At 51.0% G+C, this 16,147-nt stretch overlaps 6 protein-coding genes across 6 annotated transcripts; 1 reads left to right on the plus strand and 5 right to left on the minus strand.

Annotated features, from left to right (window-relative positions):
* Window positions 1-213: 213 nt before the first annotated feature.
* Window positions 214-1,071, minus strand: CTRU02_206199 (uncharacterized protein; the record flags this gene model as incomplete). Its single annotated transcript, XM_036728623.1, has 1 exon — window positions 214-1,071. One exon carries the CDS (start codon window positions 1,069-1,071, stop codon window positions 214-216), a length of 858 nt encoding a protein of 285 aa, XP_036579512.1.
* A 792-nt stretch (window positions 1,072-1,863) lies between these two features.
* CTRU02_206200 (uncharacterized protein) lies at window positions 1,864-2,712 on the minus strand (the record flags this gene model as incomplete). Its single annotated transcript, XM_036728622.1, has 1 exon — window positions 1,864-2,712. One exon carries the CDS (start codon window positions 2,710-2,712, stop codon window positions 1,864-1,866), a length of 849 nt encoding a protein of 282 aa, XP_036579511.1.
* An 897-nt stretch (window positions 2,713-3,609) lies between these two features.
* Window positions 3,610-3,900, minus strand: CTRU02_206201 (uncharacterized protein; the record flags this gene model as incomplete). The annotated part of the gene is made up of 1 exon (XM_036728621.2): window positions 3,610-3,900. The coding sequence occupies one exon, from the start codon at window positions 3,898-3,900 to the stop codon at window positions 3,610-3,612; it is 291 nt and encodes a 96-aa protein (XP_036579510.2).
* Window positions 3,901-7,290: 3,390 nt separating this feature from the next.
* CTRU02_206202 (MFS transporter) lies at window positions 7,291-9,254 on the plus strand (the record flags this gene model as incomplete). Its single annotated transcript, XM_036728620.1, has 3 exons — window positions 7,291-7,943; window positions 7,996-8,409; window positions 8,468-9,254. The coding sequence occupies 3 exons, from the start codon at window positions 7,291-7,293 to the stop codon at window positions 9,252-9,254; spliced, it is 1,854 nt and encodes a 617-aa protein (XP_036579509.1).
* A 327-nt stretch (window positions 9,255-9,581) lies between these two features.
* Window positions 9,582-10,176, minus strand: CTRU02_206203 (uncharacterized protein; the record flags this gene model as incomplete). Its single annotated transcript, XM_070204675.1, has 2 exons — window positions 9,582-9,667; window positions 9,723-10,176. The coding sequence occupies 2 exons, from the start codon at window positions 10,174-10,176 to the stop codon at window positions 9,582-9,584; spliced, it is 540 nt and encodes a 179-aa protein (XP_070061779.1).
* Window positions 10,177-11,034: 858 nt separating this feature from the next.
* On the minus strand, window positions 11,035-14,944 carry CTRU02_206204 (uncharacterized protein; the record flags this gene model as incomplete). Its single annotated transcript, XM_036728619.1, has 3 exons — window positions 11,035-13,003; window positions 13,060-13,903; window positions 13,957-14,944. The coding sequence occupies 3 exons, from the start codon at window positions 14,942-14,944 to the stop codon at window positions 11,035-11,037; spliced, it is 3,801 nt and encodes a 1,266-aa protein (XP_036579508.1).
* Between the last annotated feature and the right edge of the window lie 1,203 nt (window positions 14,945-16,147).

Consider the following 16,147-nt stretch of genomic DNA (forward strand, 5'->3'; position numbering starts at 1 on the left):
CGCTCATCAAATATTGCTCACTTGGATAATTCATAAGACTGCTCAATGGATTATAGTGCAAAGTCTGACCTGTGATTAATGCTCAAAACGTGTGTCTACCGCCTTTCAATCCTCCCATGATGATTCCTATTCCGTTTTGATTATCATACAAGTCCTTTCCTAAACCTTACAATCCAAATGAGTCATGAAGTCCTCCTTCCTGTGTTCCTTTGGCTACATAGCGTTCCCTTTGCCGGTTTTGGCAAGTTCGCAGCAAGGGCAGTCTGGCTCCAAGAACTTGATACGAATGTACTCCTTGGTGATGATCAGCTCCATCATGGGCTCCGCAGGATTGATAAGCGTTCCATAGAGCTTGATGCCTCTCTTCTGGAAGGGTCCCCACATGTGGAAAAAAGATGGACTCAGGATAGCCCACGACGAGAGCTCAGGGAAGATGTTTTCGTCAATGGGTATGATCCCACAATGTCTTTTTCCTGGCGTCATTAGAATATCATGATTGAACATGCCGACGTTCATTGACACTTGTTTTAGATTAGGAAGAGTTGATACCATTCGGACCGCATCGGCGTTAGTTATGGTGAGATAATAAGTCGATGGAAGGTACAGTCGCTCCAGACAAGCAACTATAGCATGGCCTTTCGGGGTGGGCAAAGTGAGGTTCTGGAGGAACCAGTGCTCTTCTGGAGTCAGTTCGACAGAGCTTTGTGAGCAATAGGGAATGAAAGCATCAATGCGAGAGACCACCCAGGCCTTGACAGATGAGGGAGTATGGCGCTCCTGCAAAGGGAACCGTCGGAACTTCTGGTGAACCATTGATCTCATCTGTCTGTTGATCTGTGACACAAGGCGGATAGCCCGGAAACGTGCTCGCTGCGGTGATCCCTGAGGTGGCCCATTGTAGTCGTCGATCAGAAGTAGCTTCTCCGGGAATTCGGAATCGTATTTGATCCACCAGACCTTTTGTTGCTGAGATTCTTCGGCCTCAAGAGTGAGCTCGTCCATAACGTTCAGGAGGATCTCGTATGGGATAATGAGGCCCTCTTTTTGGTTGAGCGTCTTCTGAAGAGACATGTCTGCAATTGTGCCAAAGGACCTTTCTCCTAACTTCGCTTGTTAATTTTGATAAGTAAGGACTGGAAGGACAGATCGTTCTCACTGTTGGGTAAGCTCTGAGGCTGCCGTGAAAGCTAGTAGGCCGGGCTGGGGAATCTGCAAATCTGGAAATCTGCAGTGTTAGAAGCACGAGAAGAGGCACGAGTAGGTGGGAAATATACCTTTTCACCGAATATACAAGATAATGGTGATTCACGCGCGTGAAGTTCTGCTCGTCAGAGTCGGGCCTCTGAAGCGACTCACGAGAGAGCTGGAAGGATAGCTCAAACTCGGGTGAGGGTTAGTGGAAGAGAAAAAGTGAGTTCTCGTTCACGAGAAATCTGTGAAATAAATACCTTTTGTGGGCTGAGTTGTTGAGTGAACCAGCGGTCCAAGTGATATGGGGAGAACAGAAGGCAAGAGCTCAAACTGGTACGCTGGTTCCTTCCTAGGAAGGTACACCCAACACCTGCTTTATTTAGGCACATATCAAATCTTTTCAGATAACAGTGGCCATGTCTCAATCTCAAAGCACCGAGCCAAAATGATATTCTTAAGTAACAACCAAATGATTGGTTACAAATGTATTGGTATCTAGAGACGAAACCGGACAAGCAATTGACATAAACCGCCCTCGATGAATCCGTACTCCATGAACAACCCCAGAGACAATATTGACTGAACATACACTCAACTCCATGACCCATAGACGCCAATCTTTCCTCCTCGCTAACAGTAGTATATCGCCATTCAAGCTTCTCCAGCTCCTCTTCACTGTTGGAAGCCGTTGCATGTACACACATAACCAACAAGCTTGACGCGAACGCCATCTTTCGTCGGAAAAAGCTCCACCTTCTTCCTGCTCGCACTCCCACCAAAGCCTACAAACACGGCGACACCCCTCTCCTGAGCCTGCCGACAGAAAGCATCCAGTGCCTCACCGTGAGTTTCCTCCCATTTCCCGAGAGTCGGAAATATACTCGAATCTATTGGAATCAACTCATCGCTGGGGTGAGGGTGGTCTCTTGAGACTTGATGATGTGAGCTGACAAAGACCACGTCTGAATCTAGCGTGATTTCCCGAAGGTTCGGAAGCGACAACACCGTCTGGATATCCGTGGCGTACTCTTCTTGAAGAAACTCCCTCGGCATGCCGTGTATGCTCACAATGCACTGGACAAGGGTGCTGTCCTCGGGAGTCGGTTGCTGCAGAGCTTGTCTGAGACGCGAACAGTCTTCGGGCATGGTGCAAAAGATGGGCGCGAAACGATCGATCTTGGGATACACCCACAGAAACGCTGTCCTTTGGGCGTACGGATCCCAAATTGTTATGCGATGGAACTTCTGATGTACCATGCTACGAGTCTTGCTGCTGATCTGTGATGCGAGGCGCAGCATGCGAAATCGCCACATGCCTTCGTCTACCGTGTGCTGAGGCCCCGTGTACAACTCGCTGACTTGCGCGCTAAGCCTCGACTTGGTGCTGGAGTTGAGAGATAGGTAGAAACGCATGCTGATGGGGTCTGCCGAATACTCGGCTCGTGAAATCAAGACGTCGATCACACTCAGGAATATCTCGAAAGGAAGCGGTGGAGGATCCACATCCGCGCAGGAGGCCATGTTTAACCGTGAGCTTAACGCGCCGGACAGCGAGGTGGGGGAGTAAGGAGAATCCATCTGGGCCTGAAGCCGGTGACGGGAGACGGAGGCCAAAATAAAATGTTAGTGTAGAAAGATGTTTATCTGATACGGCTCATGTGTTAGAGGTCATGAACGCAAGAAGACTTGCAATGCTGATTAACACGTACTGGCTTAGTGGCAAAAGCCTAAGGTGCCCTTGAAAATGTGAGGAGTATGAGATACTACGGGGTTATGTTTTCGAGAAGAACTTTTTTTCCCCCTTCCCTCTCTCTTTTCCCCTGTTAAAGCGTAAAGATGCGGTCATGACCTTGACTAGGAAAGAGGCTGGCGTACTAAGGTGCCACCGTTGTTCGACGGAGTGAAATCGGGCGACAAAGAAAGAGGCGGGCCCGCCAGACCAAGTTGCTTCGGACAAGGGCCTTCTTCACTCAAACACAAAGACTAAAGTCAATTGGGAATAAATAAAAGTGCCGCCACACTCCTTTAACTAACTGCAATCTCTTCACTGCCATACAAAGAAGCCACTTCGGGTAAGAGGAACAGCCACCAAGGGATCAGCTAGTCCCGAGACACCCACCCAAGGCCCCGGGTTCGCTCCCCTTATAGTCATCCCAGGGTAGAATGTCGCCAATTCGATGTTCTTTGCGCATTCAATAATGGCTAGACCGCTGCACCTGGTCGTTCGATCTCGGGAGGACCAACATGCCGCGGCACAGCTTCCCCTAAGGAAACGTTGTACCCCAAAGCGCAGCCGCCGAGGCGCCGCCGTCTAAAGGGGATCTTAATATAGACATACAGGGTCCCTCGGCAAAAACGAGACCTCTTCGTCATCGGACACCAGGGAGACGCGACGTCTTTGCTCTCGTACCGCGGTCACTAGTCGCTGTCGCTGTCGCTGCTTTCTTCCTCCTCGTCATTGCCTTCATCACAATCACCATTCCGGTCATTGTCCTCCTCGTGTTGATTGTTATTGTCATTGTCGTCTTGTTCATCTTGGGTTTGGGTTTCGAGATTGGTATAGTCGTAGTCCTCATCGTCACAGTCGAAGAAACAGTGTTTCCGAACCGGTGGAGGCCGAAGGGTGCCGAGAGCATCCATAGTTTCGTTGAAAGCGATATTTCGGGACCTGCTGAGATGAATGGTTAGATACAAGTGTTGGAACCACATGGTATGGGTAGGTTTTCTCTGACCTTCGGTCTGGGCACTGAAGTTCTCGAAGGAAACGGTGATGCCCAAAAAGTAGCAAACTTTCTGCTCAAGGCTGGTGTTTGGCGTCAAAATATCGGGCAGATGAGAAGGGCGGCAACATAGGTGAAGTTGGATGAAGGAACTCGCTTGTTTTTGGACAAGGAATGTACAAGCCACAAGGAGTTCCCAACTGTTTTGTCTTTCATGCAACCATCCGTCTTCGCCAGCTTCCACGTATCAGCTTATCGAATGACCGAAGAAATGGCCTCATTGCCATGAATAAATAAGGGCGCAAGGCATAAACCATGTTACTGCTGTGTGTGGACTTGGGCTGCAATCTCAAAAAAGCTACTGGGAAACGCGCTTGTCACTCTGTTGCGGTATGCGAAGTCACAACCAGCCTAAATATCATCAATGATTGGGTTCAATGAGTGGCGTGACACATGATCAAAATCTAAAAATGACATTTGCTTGCGATAATTGAAGCACGAATGTAGACAAAACTACCGTAGAAGTTGCTGTTTTTCCGCTTAGAGAACCACCAAGAAGCCGACAACAACGTTGACGGTTGAGACACGGCGAAGTACCACGGGCCTGTTGAGCGAAACGTTGAGAACATGTTGCACCGAGTCACGCGAAGCCCATTTTCTTTCAATGTTGGCGAACAGTCTTATGACTTTGCCGGTTTCTGAACTCACCATGTGGTATACATCTTAAACTACTTTACTCCCGCATCTGTCTAGTTGATGCCAGTGAGATTATTAGAGGTTAGAAGGTACATTCGGTCTGTGTCTCATCTTTCTCAAAATTTCCTGCGGCCTTATATTTGAATCACTAGGCCTGCGCCCTCGCTTCTCCTGGAGTAATATCATGTCTGCTGTATTGGTAGCATTCCGTTCGATGCGACGCACACTTCGGGTCAAGACTGAGATTCGGCCGAACTTCATGTCCAACGATTCTTGCGGCGATGGAACCCGGCCATTTAACAAGGATATCGAAAAACGCCTAACAGAACGTTTTCTGCAGATCTGGAATTTTAGTCTTATTCTTGATTCCCCCATTGGACGCCGCGACAGATCCGGCAACCATCGACCCCGGGTTTTGGCATGTCGGGCGACGGCCACCGCGGGGAAGTGGGCCTTGGGATGACATCTCCAGGGACGCGGAAGTGTTTTGCAGCGCACAGGGTAAAGTTCCCAGATGGAGTTCCCTGCAACGTGGGAGGGCTTGGCAGCGGATGCCTGTCTAGAGTGAGGAACAGGTTGGGATGGATGTCGTATGTGCGATTGTCTTTTTTCCCAAAGAATTTAGTGACTTCCTTAGCATGCTTCTTCGTTCGATTGCATCATTAACAGCGCCCTGAAGATTGTTTATCCAGACAGTGAATGAAACCTGCAGGAATTGAAAAAAGAAAATGAAAAAAAAAAAAAAAAAAAAAGGAGAAAAAATGGGCTGGGCAACGTCGTGTATCAAATCTCAACGGTATGAAGAGCCGTTTCATCAATCATCACCTGACTACAATTATTACATGTTGAGAACCCCTCTTTCGGGTTGACGAAAGACTTGCGGGTGCTGATGTCAGATCAAACAAAGTGTTTGTCAAAGGGGGGAGGGAGGATATCTCCGTATATCGGAGCCGAAAGCGGAGTTCAGCTCATCCGAAGCCCCACCTCCCCCGGTTCTCTTGTGGCTTCCGAATTGGGAATCAGGCACTGGCCAGAACGCGGCCCTCGGTGCCGATTTGGCTTTCCAGGCTTGGTATTTTTCCCTATTCTTGCTTTTTTTCTCCCCTTTCTCTCTCCTGCCAGGTTCATCCCTTCATCTCACCTCAGACGCAGCGTCCTATAAATTGACGGACTGGGTGTGAAGTGGTCCAGTGACAACAAACTGCATACCACCACCAAACCGGCTTTGCTGCAAGGCTTGACACGTACTTAGCCGCCTTTTTCAATCGCGCTGCTTTTCTAGAAATTCCAGCTGAATTGATTTGCCGTCACCACTAACTAGGCCAAGGCCAACAGATTCGGGCAGACATGTGTATTTTCCCGCGGGCAGGACCCCGCTAAAAGGGTCTCGGATATCGCCCGGGCCAAACCAGGGACAGGCGCCGGGAATAATTTGCGACACTTTGCGAACGAGACATTGTTGACAGGTTCCACTTAGGAGGGTGGGAAGCCATGCGGAGGGCGCAATCCGCAAACCTTCAAGGTGGTATTCCCGATAACCTCGACGTCTGCGAATTGTTTGGAGCAGATCATCAAAGAAGGAAGCTGTGTAATGAATGATGGCTACACCTATGCAAGGCTCTTCTTTGAGTGTGTCGTACGAACAGTTTTATGCTCAAGAATCCTTTGATCACCTACAGAGTACTTGGAAACCCTCTTAGCCGGTGGCCAGAACTACTTCATCCGCTTCTTATTCCCATGGGGGAGGTGGGGCCCGAAGCGGACCTCGGTTGGGATCCACTCCTCCTCTTCATCTCACGACCAAGATAGGCTCCTTTGATAACGAACGATAATTTGTCAAATTGGCATATCGGAGGCATTCTGTTTACGATGTTGGGAGATGTTGAGATTGCAAACTTGTGTCTGCTGGTAATTTACGCTCTTGTAACTATCAGTATTGATGAGTGATGCTGTTTCAATACTCCAAAGCCGGAGGATCGTATAGACAAAGCTCACATAATCCCGCCGCTCACCAAGCCATTAGTCCTCTTGGTTGCCGGATATCTTAGCCCAAAAAAATGAAGCAGTCCTTAGCTCCGTTATTTATCCCCGGGGGGTAAAAGAAAAGGGCGGATCGACCAAGTTCCTTCCTACACACGCTCCGATTGCGTGCCATGATTACCCACACCGCGCCCACTACGCCCTTTACATCGGTGGATCGGATGCGGGCTGCCGCCCACCACCCTTGAGCCTATCCACACCAACCTCGACGGTCCGCCGCGTTGCCCAAATTTTGTTGGCTCGTCATTCGCATCTTTGCTGTTTCTCGACTCTCTTTTCTCTCACGGTCCTCCTAACCACCCGGTCTGAATGTCCACTAGGTGACTCATTTCCCGTCTCCATTGGTCCCCTACGCCCCGTACACTTCACATATCCTGGTCGAGAGACGCAGGAAAGGAGCACCTCACTGGACCCTGGCATTGTGGTTTTTTTTGGTTGTAAGATATTGCGACGTTAAAACTCTTGTCCCGAGGCTCAACCTCGCGTCTGTCCGTCTTTCTGCTCCCCATCCCCATCTTACGCCTCTGCAAGACACTTCGTTTCTCCTCATTCCTTAACAGGAGCATTCGAATTTGCTGCGCGCGTTCGCCTAAGAATTAAGCTTATTGAAAGCCCCCCCTCTCAGCGTGCTCGCTCGTTAATCATGTCTGCCGTGCCCGATCCGGAAAAGGGGTCCCACGCGGCCGACACCGCGACAACGACAAGCTCCGGCCAAGACTCGCCGCCACTCCGCCCTTTGAAGGGCGTCGAGTCTCGGCACAGCCACCGGAGCCGCTCCTTGTCCCACTCGTCCACCGACACTGACCCCCTCGAGCCTCTCTCTCACGCCCTTACCCCCGACCTCGAGACCGAGGCCGAGCATGCTGCCCGGGAACCCATTACGTACATGCGCACCGGCACAAGTGTCGGCAGTACCGCCTCGCGCCCGCCTGATTTTGAGGTCACCTTCGAGCCTGGGGACCCCGAGAACCCCAAGAACTGGCCGTTGTGGTACCGTGGCTGGACCATCTTTGTTGTCTCGTTCTCTACCTGGGTCATTGTCTTGTACAGCACCAGTTACACGGCGTCTATTCCAGGCCTTGTGGAAGAGTATCATTCAACAACCGTCATTGCGACGCTGGGTGTCACAACCTACCTCCTCGGTCTCGCTGCTGGCAGTCTGATCGTTGCCCCCATGAGTGAGCTTTACGGCCGTCAACCAGTCTACATTGTTTGCTTCATCATCTCGTCGCTTCTCATCATCCCATGCGGCCTGGCCAAGTCTTTGACCACGCTCATTGTCGTCCGCTTCTTTGGGTGAGTTAACCTGCAAATACAGTTTTGAGCATGACGTCTAACAAGGTCACAGCGCCCTCTTTGGTGCCGCCTTGGTAGCCAACAGCCCCGGAACTGTTGTCGACATCGCCGATGAGGAGTACCGCGCACTCGCCATGTCCTTCTACAGCATTGCACCACTGAACGGCCCCGTTACCGGACCCCTCATCGGCGGCTTCGTCTACCAGTACCTAGGCTGGCGGTGGACTAACTGGGTCGTCCTCATCATCGCCGGCTTTGCCATCTGCCTCATGTTCACCCTCAAAGAGACATACGCCCCGACCATCCTGCAGCGCAAGGCCGCCCGCCTTCGCAAGGAGACCGACGACCCGCGCTGGTGGTGCCGTTACGACGAAAAGGTGTCCAAACTGCACCTCCTCAAGGTCAACCTCAGTCGCCCCTTTATTTTCAGTTTCACCGAGCCTATCCTGTGGTTCTTCAACATTTGGTAAGCACCTTGGGCTTTCTCTCTCTCTCGTGACGTTGACATACTGACCACCTCCTAGGATCTCTTTGATCTACGGCATCCTCTACCTCTGCTTCGTCGCCTACCCGATCGTCTTCTCCCAGCACCGCGGCTGGGGCCCGGGAATCTCCGGTCTTGCCTTTATCGGCATCGGCATCGGAACGATCCTCGCCATCGTAAGCGAGCCCATCTTCCGCCGCATCATCAACTCCCACCCCAAGGACCCCGTCACCGGCCGCGTCCCGCCCGAGGCTACCGCGCGCGTCATGACCATCGGCGCCATCCTCACCCCGATCGGCCAGCTCGTCTTTGCCTGGACGAGTCTGCCGACCTCGATCCACTGGGCCGTGCCCATTGCCTTCGGTATCCCCTTCGGTGCCGGTAACACCATCTCCTTCATCTACGGCTCCAACTACCTCGCGGGCGCGTACGGAATCTACGCCGCGAGTGCTCTGGCAGGAAATGCCGTCATGAGATCGCTCTTCGGCGGTACGCTGCCGCTCGCGGGACCGAGCATGTACAGGGCGCTCACGCCGCAGTGGGCGGGCACGCTGTGCGGTCTGCTCGAAGTGGCGCTGATTCCCATCCCTCTCATCTTTTGGAGATACGGCGAGAGGATCCGTTCCAAGAGCCGTATCATCCGCCAGATGAGAGAGGACCAGGAGAAGAATGAAAGTAAGCGGGCCAGGGCCCAGGCTAAGTTGGAGAGGAGGAAGGAGAGGGAGGCTGTCGCTGGTGGACACGGCGAGAAGACGGGGGTTTTTGAGAGGGACGAGCCAGCTGGACCGACTGATATCGAACAGACCACTGATGTTGGTAAAGCTTGAGGGGTCGGACAGCAGTGTGAAAAACGAAGAAGAGTAAGTAAATACGTCGCATCACGATGGACGAGCATGTCTTGATGATACCAGAGCGGCATGTCAGGCGTTTTGGGTATTGCATAGAGGTTTTTTTACGGAAACCCACGATATACATAGACGGGAATCGGCAGAGTTGCACATATAGCCCACCTAAAAGTAATACCATTTCAATATTAGGAATACCCTATGGCAAACAGTCCGTTTTAAGTGTCATCGTACACATGAAGAGAACAAAACCGACGCGAAACGAGCGACGTCTAACATGCACCCTAAGTGAATTCACACGCAGCACCTTCAAGAAAGGTGTCCGGGACCAGTCAGGAACTGCACGCACCCAACATGTCTAAACCCGCCAACGCCTCCATTCTTCTTACCCTTGCCTACATCACATTAGCACCTGTCAGGGCAAGGTAATCACAGCATAAGAAAACTTACAAGAATTCCAGTTATCAGTAAGGAGGTAAGTACACCAATCGTCACCGTTCTTGCCGACCCGCTCATTATTGCCAAACGGATCGATGGAGCTCTGCGTCTTGATGTGGGGCCATACGCAAAACTCGAGCCAGCGCACCTCGAAGTGCTGCTTCGTGTACACGCCCGCCCCGTTGCCCTTGACCACGGCCCGCGGCCGCATCGTCGGGAACCGCGTCCCCAGGCTCGCGCAGAACCGCTTGGCGTCCTCGTAGAGGTCTGTCGCGTTGACGGGGTCGGCGTTCTTGTACATGTGCTTCGTGTCGAAGCAGGATTGCGGGCCGAGGATGGTTTGGTTGTATGAGCAGCGCGGGGCGAGGGAAGGGATTAGGGAGCGGATGGAGAGGGCGAGGGTTTGGGGTGTCAGGAGGAGGGTGGTGAGGAGGAGGAGGAGGAGGTGCTTGGACCTGGGGATCATTGTGACTTGTGAATGAATGAGTTGGTGACGAGTGGGGTTGTGTTTGAGAAGAATTGAAGCTTCGCCCTTGAAAGAGTGACTGCCTTAGGTTTCCGAGTTGAATGGCTGGGATGAAAGTCTGGATGATGAAACTGATAAACGCGGACCACGATGGTATATGTATAGTATGGGTATGAGAGCAAGGAGTGTTTGTGTGGACTTGCCGAGACCTTCAGGTTGTTCTGACTCGGCAAATGAATTTTGATAGACAATGGCTCACCAGTCGAGGCTGTGAGACAATGTTTACCGTCATCTCGACGGATTTCTTTGTTGGTAAATTGTACCACCCTGACCCAAGCATTTCAAAACAACATGGCGAGCAAACACTTACATAAAGTGGTCTCATCATGCCTCAAAGGGTTTAGCTGTCGTAAAACGCAATCTTCCTGGAGGATTCACAGGACTTTGATTTAGTCGAAAGGAGGGATAATGACAACTCCTTATTGCTATTTGCCTCGCACCAACTTCATACATAGATATTATCATACAGCTGCTTTGGGATTCAATGAATGGCATACACATGAAATCCAAGGGTAAGGGCACATACTTAATAAAATTTATAGCACAATTCTTGGAATATGCTGCTGTTTAGTCTAACGAACTTGAATGCCGTCCGTGGATTCAAAAACCTTGGTTTCTTGCGAAGCACTTGAACTTTGAGCTTCCAATCCGACTTTTTATCCCTCGAATAACAACAAACTTGCCTTTGTGCCCAATATATCGCATCTGCTGTTACAAAGCAAAATCTCGGTGTAAGGAATCCCGACCATTGAAAGGGATGTCTTCCACCACCCAGCAGCGACATGTGGAAGGTTGGAATTAGTGTTTCTTTCCCCTAGTTGGGATCACAAGGGTACCCATAGAGTAGGAAAGTTTTTTAAGGAGTAGAACCGTATGCTTTCTTGACTTTTGTCTTGGAAAAATTCTAGTGGAAGTGCGGACTGAAATGGTTGTGGAATGTTTATGCCGTCTGACTGTCCGTCGCATCGATAGCCGCCAACCGGAGATTTGGCGGGCACAGCGCCACTTCAACGTGCGAGAGGTAGGTCCTGCTCCCTTATCTAGAAGAAGCCGTACGATCTTTTCATGGCCCCTAGCAGAGGCGGCCTGGAGGGCGTTGCCAAAGTGACCGCCTTGCGCGTTAACGTCGGCTCCGTTATCTAGAAGAAGCCGTACGATCTCTTCGTGGCCCCCATAAGAGGCGGCCTGAAGGGCGTTATCATAGCTGCCGCCTTGCGCGTTAACGTCGGCTTCCTTATCTAGAAGAAGCCGTACGATCTCTTCGTGGCCCCCATAAGAGGCGGCCTGAAGGGCGTTATCATAGCTGCCGCCTTGCGCGTTAACGTCGGCTCCGTTATCTAGAAGAAGCTGTACGATCTCTTTGTAGCCCCCATAAGAGGCGGCCTGGAGGGCGTTGCCATAGTGGCCGCCTTGCGCGTTAACGTCGGCTCCGTTATCTAGAAGAAGCTGTACGATCTCTTCGTAGCCCCTAATAGAGGCGGCTATGAGGGCGTTGCTAAAGTGACCGCCTTGCGCGTTAACGTCGGCTCCGTTATCTAGAAGAAGCCGTACGATCTCTTCGTAGCCCCTATAAGAGGCGGCTAGGAGGGCGTTGCTATAGTAGCCGCCTTGCGCGTTAACGTCGGCTTCCTTATCTAGAAGAAGCCGTACGATCTCTTCGTGGCCCCCATAAGAGGCGGCCTGAAGGGCGTTATCATAGCTGCCGCCTTGCGCGTTAACGTCGGCTTCCTTATCTAGAAGAAGCCGTACGATCTCTTCGTGGCCCCTATAAGAGGCGGCCTGAAGGGCGTTGCCATAGTCGCCGCCTTGCGCGTTAACGTCGGCTCCCTTATCTAGAAGAAGCCGTACGATCTCTTCGTAGCCCCCATAAGAGGCGGCTAGGAGGGCGTTGCTATAGTAGCCGCCTTGCGCGTTAACGTCGGCTCTGTTATCTAGAAGAAGCCGTACGATCTCTTCATAGCCCCTATCAGAGGCGGCCTGGAGGGCGTTGCCATAGCTGCCGCCTTGCGCATTAACATCGGCTCCGTTATCTAGAAGCGTTCTTATTACTCTTGAAAGCCCACTGCAGCAAGCATAGTAGAGAGGTGGTGCTTTGGGAGGGCTAGGATGCAAATTCCGGTCGTCGTCTGGTTGATATAGGCAACCCCATTTGTAGAACGTAGTCGCGTTTTGTAGAAAGAGCCCTGTTTCTTCTACAATATCGTCAGAAGTTTCCGCTAGTCTAGCATGCTTCATTGAGACCTCTGCCGCATAACGCGCTAATGGAAATTCCTTCCTCAGTACTCGAGGTGTACCCGTGATATCGTTGATGTAAGTGAAGCAAGTCCTTGTGATAGCAATGCTGGCAGTTGTAAGTTCAAACTGACTTTCGGAGATAAGCCACTCCTTTACTGAAAAGTGTGCAAGTTGAACTTCCGTTACAATGGCGTCGTACCGGGAAACCTTAGCGAAAGATAGTAAACCTGGGCAATAACGTAAGATGTCCTCGTCGTTAAGAAGTCTCCGCTCGGGGTTAAACTCCCGCTTCTCCTGAGTAACCAATGTGGCAAGTATTTCTATTGCCTCTGGTGTTATGAGGGGTCGTTCGGCATAGGCGAGGAACTGTAGGAGGCGTATAGAGTCTCCCTTGAGCTCTGATGGAATGCATGAAAGCATTCGTTGGTATGTCTCGTTTAGGTCTCGAGGTAAACTTGCTAACGCTGATTTGATAGCCTGTATATGAAGGCAATTGACAAGACTGTCTAGCTGGCATGCTGCCCATCTAAACCTATGCTAATAATTAGGGTTTGAATGATCTCAAATAAGCTAATCTTATAGACTTACATTCCATCAGCCCCATCCCCAACCTTGGTACGGATTTGGTCAAGGACATCTTGCGGTATTTTCTTCTCTATGAAGTTAGGCCTCTGGTGAAGCTCGTTGCTGACATAAGAGCGAATGTCGGCGTCGACAGCCTTTTTATCAAGCAACATGCAGTTATTCTCACCGAAAAGCCTAGGAATCTCACGCTGAAAATCTGCTTCGGGCCGCCCAGTCACAACCAACTTGGTGTTGCCAAAAGCCGAATTGGCTGTCAAGCCTCGCATCCATAGAAGTAATTCGCTTCTCGTAGTACACTCATCTAGAGCGTCCAAAACAATAGTCAACCTTTGAGGTATCCGCATCATAGACTCAAGACAGGTCGAAAAAGCTTTGTTGTCTGGTTGTTTCCGGCCACTTTCAAAGGATACAAACAAAGCATCAAGTCTCCTTGCTGCCTCATCCCCAGTGGAGTAGAGCTGAAATGCAAGTGAGCGTAAGAGATTAGCTAAAGTCTGTTTCCCGGTATCGGTAAAGTCGAAGAAGAAAGTAAGTATCGGTCCATTGTCATTCTGGCTGAGATGGTCAATAATTGTCGTGCTCAAAACCGTTTTGCCACACCCCGCCAGGCCGTAAAGCCAAAGATGTTGGCGTGTTTCGTTCTTCCACTCAGAGAAGAGGTCGCTCTCTAAGAGCCAAGTTCCTGTGCCTGAATGTCGAAGGTCTCTCGCCCTTGCAGCGTTGGTGGAAGGATCTGGTGGCGATAACCAGCGATGTAGATCGTCGAGATGTTGTTTATTTCTAGTGGCCATTGCCGCATTCTTCGTCTCGCTTAAATCCAGATGCAAGTGGCCGAGGTCCTCTTGAACTAAGGTACATAAGTTTAGAAAATTTAAATTGCATAAGGACTACAAAACTAACTTGAGTTTAGAAGATCGCTGATTCGCCTTTCTGCTTCAACTTTGTTGGATGGGATTTGATGTAAAAGATCTGCCGCATATGCCGCCGCCATCATTGCCGCAAAGCCTTGCCACCGTTTGTTCTTGTGAGAGTCAGAGTAGTCGCAGATCCCGCGAATTACCAGACATGGAAAGTGATTCATCAGACCGGCAGCCTCCATCTCGAAGCAGAGGACGCCGTGTTCTTTAGCTAGTTTGTCGCGGATCGTAGCGTCCTTCATTAACTGATTTGCGCTGGCAATGAGTCCGTAATGAATTGCGGGGTTGTCTTCGAGTTCATCTCGTGCAGTACGACTTAGTAGATGAGTCGAATCATCGCTGCAATTGCCGTCGCATCCATTTGCCGATTCTGGATGGACGATGTCGGATCGGTAGAGTTTATCACTATCCGAGGGGGGCCGAGAGTATCTTTTCTTCAGTCGAGGCCACCGGTCCAGTGCGCTATCCACAGATCTGTTAAGTTGATGCCCTTTTATGCTGTATCGACTCCTGAGTGCGCTAACAGCTGTTCGTAAGACCATAGGTGGTTGGTCTAGGATGCTAGTAATCTCAAAGTCCCGGTTCTGGATGGTTTTTCCGAGGTCATACTGGAAAACGCCCCCTTTGTCTCCATCACGGCGGCTAACAACAATATCACCTAGTCGTATATCATGTCTTGGACTGGGGGCTCCCCCACCGATGCCAACCATCAGTCCAATGCGCACATTTGGAAAGCTATGCAGCATGCCGCGAGCCACAACCGCAGCGGCAGTTAATCCATATTCTCCATCTGGTAAAACAGCGATAACGACATTATGACTTCCAATCCTGCCCAGAGCATAATTGTTGTTGTCGTTTTCGGCGACTGGAGGGCAGTCTTCGTATTCTTCTTCCAAAAAGGCTTGCGCGGCATCAAACTCGATAGGAAGGGCGCAAATCCAGCCGACCGTAAACTTTGCGGAGTCCGACATGGCTACGGCTCGAGTTGGGGTGGATGCGCAAGGATTCGGACCAAAGAGAAAGCAACTGTGAGGCTATAGAGTAGAACTATTTGAAGCAAGCCAGGAAGACATGCGGCGGATGGCCTTTTTGTCTAGTTCATACAAGATCAGGCTGTCGTTCGTTGCACAAGGGATGACATGGCTATTTGTGGTTGCATGTCAGCTGAGCGTTCTGCAAATGTAATTGGAGGGGAAGCCTGAACAACTTCTTCCCAGTCGCAGGACATCTGCAAGAAGTGAGGACACCTGGGAAAAACGATTGGGTCTACTGTGTCCCCGCTCTCGATGCGTTTCCGTAATCCAGAGCGGACAAGCCGATGCCAAGGACTCGAGCCTGCTCGAGGTGGCACAGAAAGTGTGTTGCAGGGCGTCTTCTTTTCCCCTTGGAGCCATATTGTCGAAAATTGCGACACAAATCGAGAACAATTAGGCGGCCTAGCGGCGGCTGTGGCAGTAGTTACTGCAAGTCTGTTACTTTTGGCTGTCGCCATCTCTTACCTAGCACTGCTGGCAAAGTGAAGTCACTTCTTGACGGTCTTATTCTGCCGATCTCACAGTTGGCTACAGTCAGAAGACAGATTTCAGAAGCACTCATAACGCGCAAGTGTAAATCATGGGAAAACTAGACTTGCAGCAAGACTGGCAAAACTGCCATGGTTCCAACAATCTACTCATCACCTGCTGGGCTTGGCCACTTTTACCATCAGGTCACTTTCGCAACCGCTTTCGCGAACACAGTTGCTCCGTACTTTTGACAGCTCCTCCCGCAGAAGTCAACCTGCCGCCGCAGATGTTCTTGGTAGACACTTTTCCCGACACTCTTGCAGCAACAGACACTGACACTCTGGGCCTCTGGGCCGCAGAAGATCAGGCTCCACCAGCCAACAGAGCGGCGGGCCAAGCTTGTTGGCGCTCTCTCACAGCGCGCAAACTGGATTCCGCCTGACTGCTGCCTGTCTGCCTGTCTGACTGCCTCGCCTCAGCCACTGCAGCCTCGGCGGGCAGAGGATTGCTCAGCCGCCCTGCACGTGGCAAACGTTTATCCGAAGCCTATCGTGGGATGCGTGCATTGAGCTGCTCTCTTTGTCGTCGATCTCGTCATTGATTTTCATCCACTTTTGGCTCGGCTCACCACCGCTGTGTTAGTGCATAATTTGGCATCCACCCCATCAC

Source organism: Colletotrichum truncatum (assembly GCF_014235925.2).
Source record: "Colletotrichum truncatum strain CMES1059 chromosome Unknown Contig_0003, whole genome shotgun sequence".
Classification (NCBI taxonomy): domain Eukaryota; kingdom Fungi; phylum Ascomycota; class Sordariomycetes; order Glomerellales; family Glomerellaceae; genus Colletotrichum; species Colletotrichum truncatum.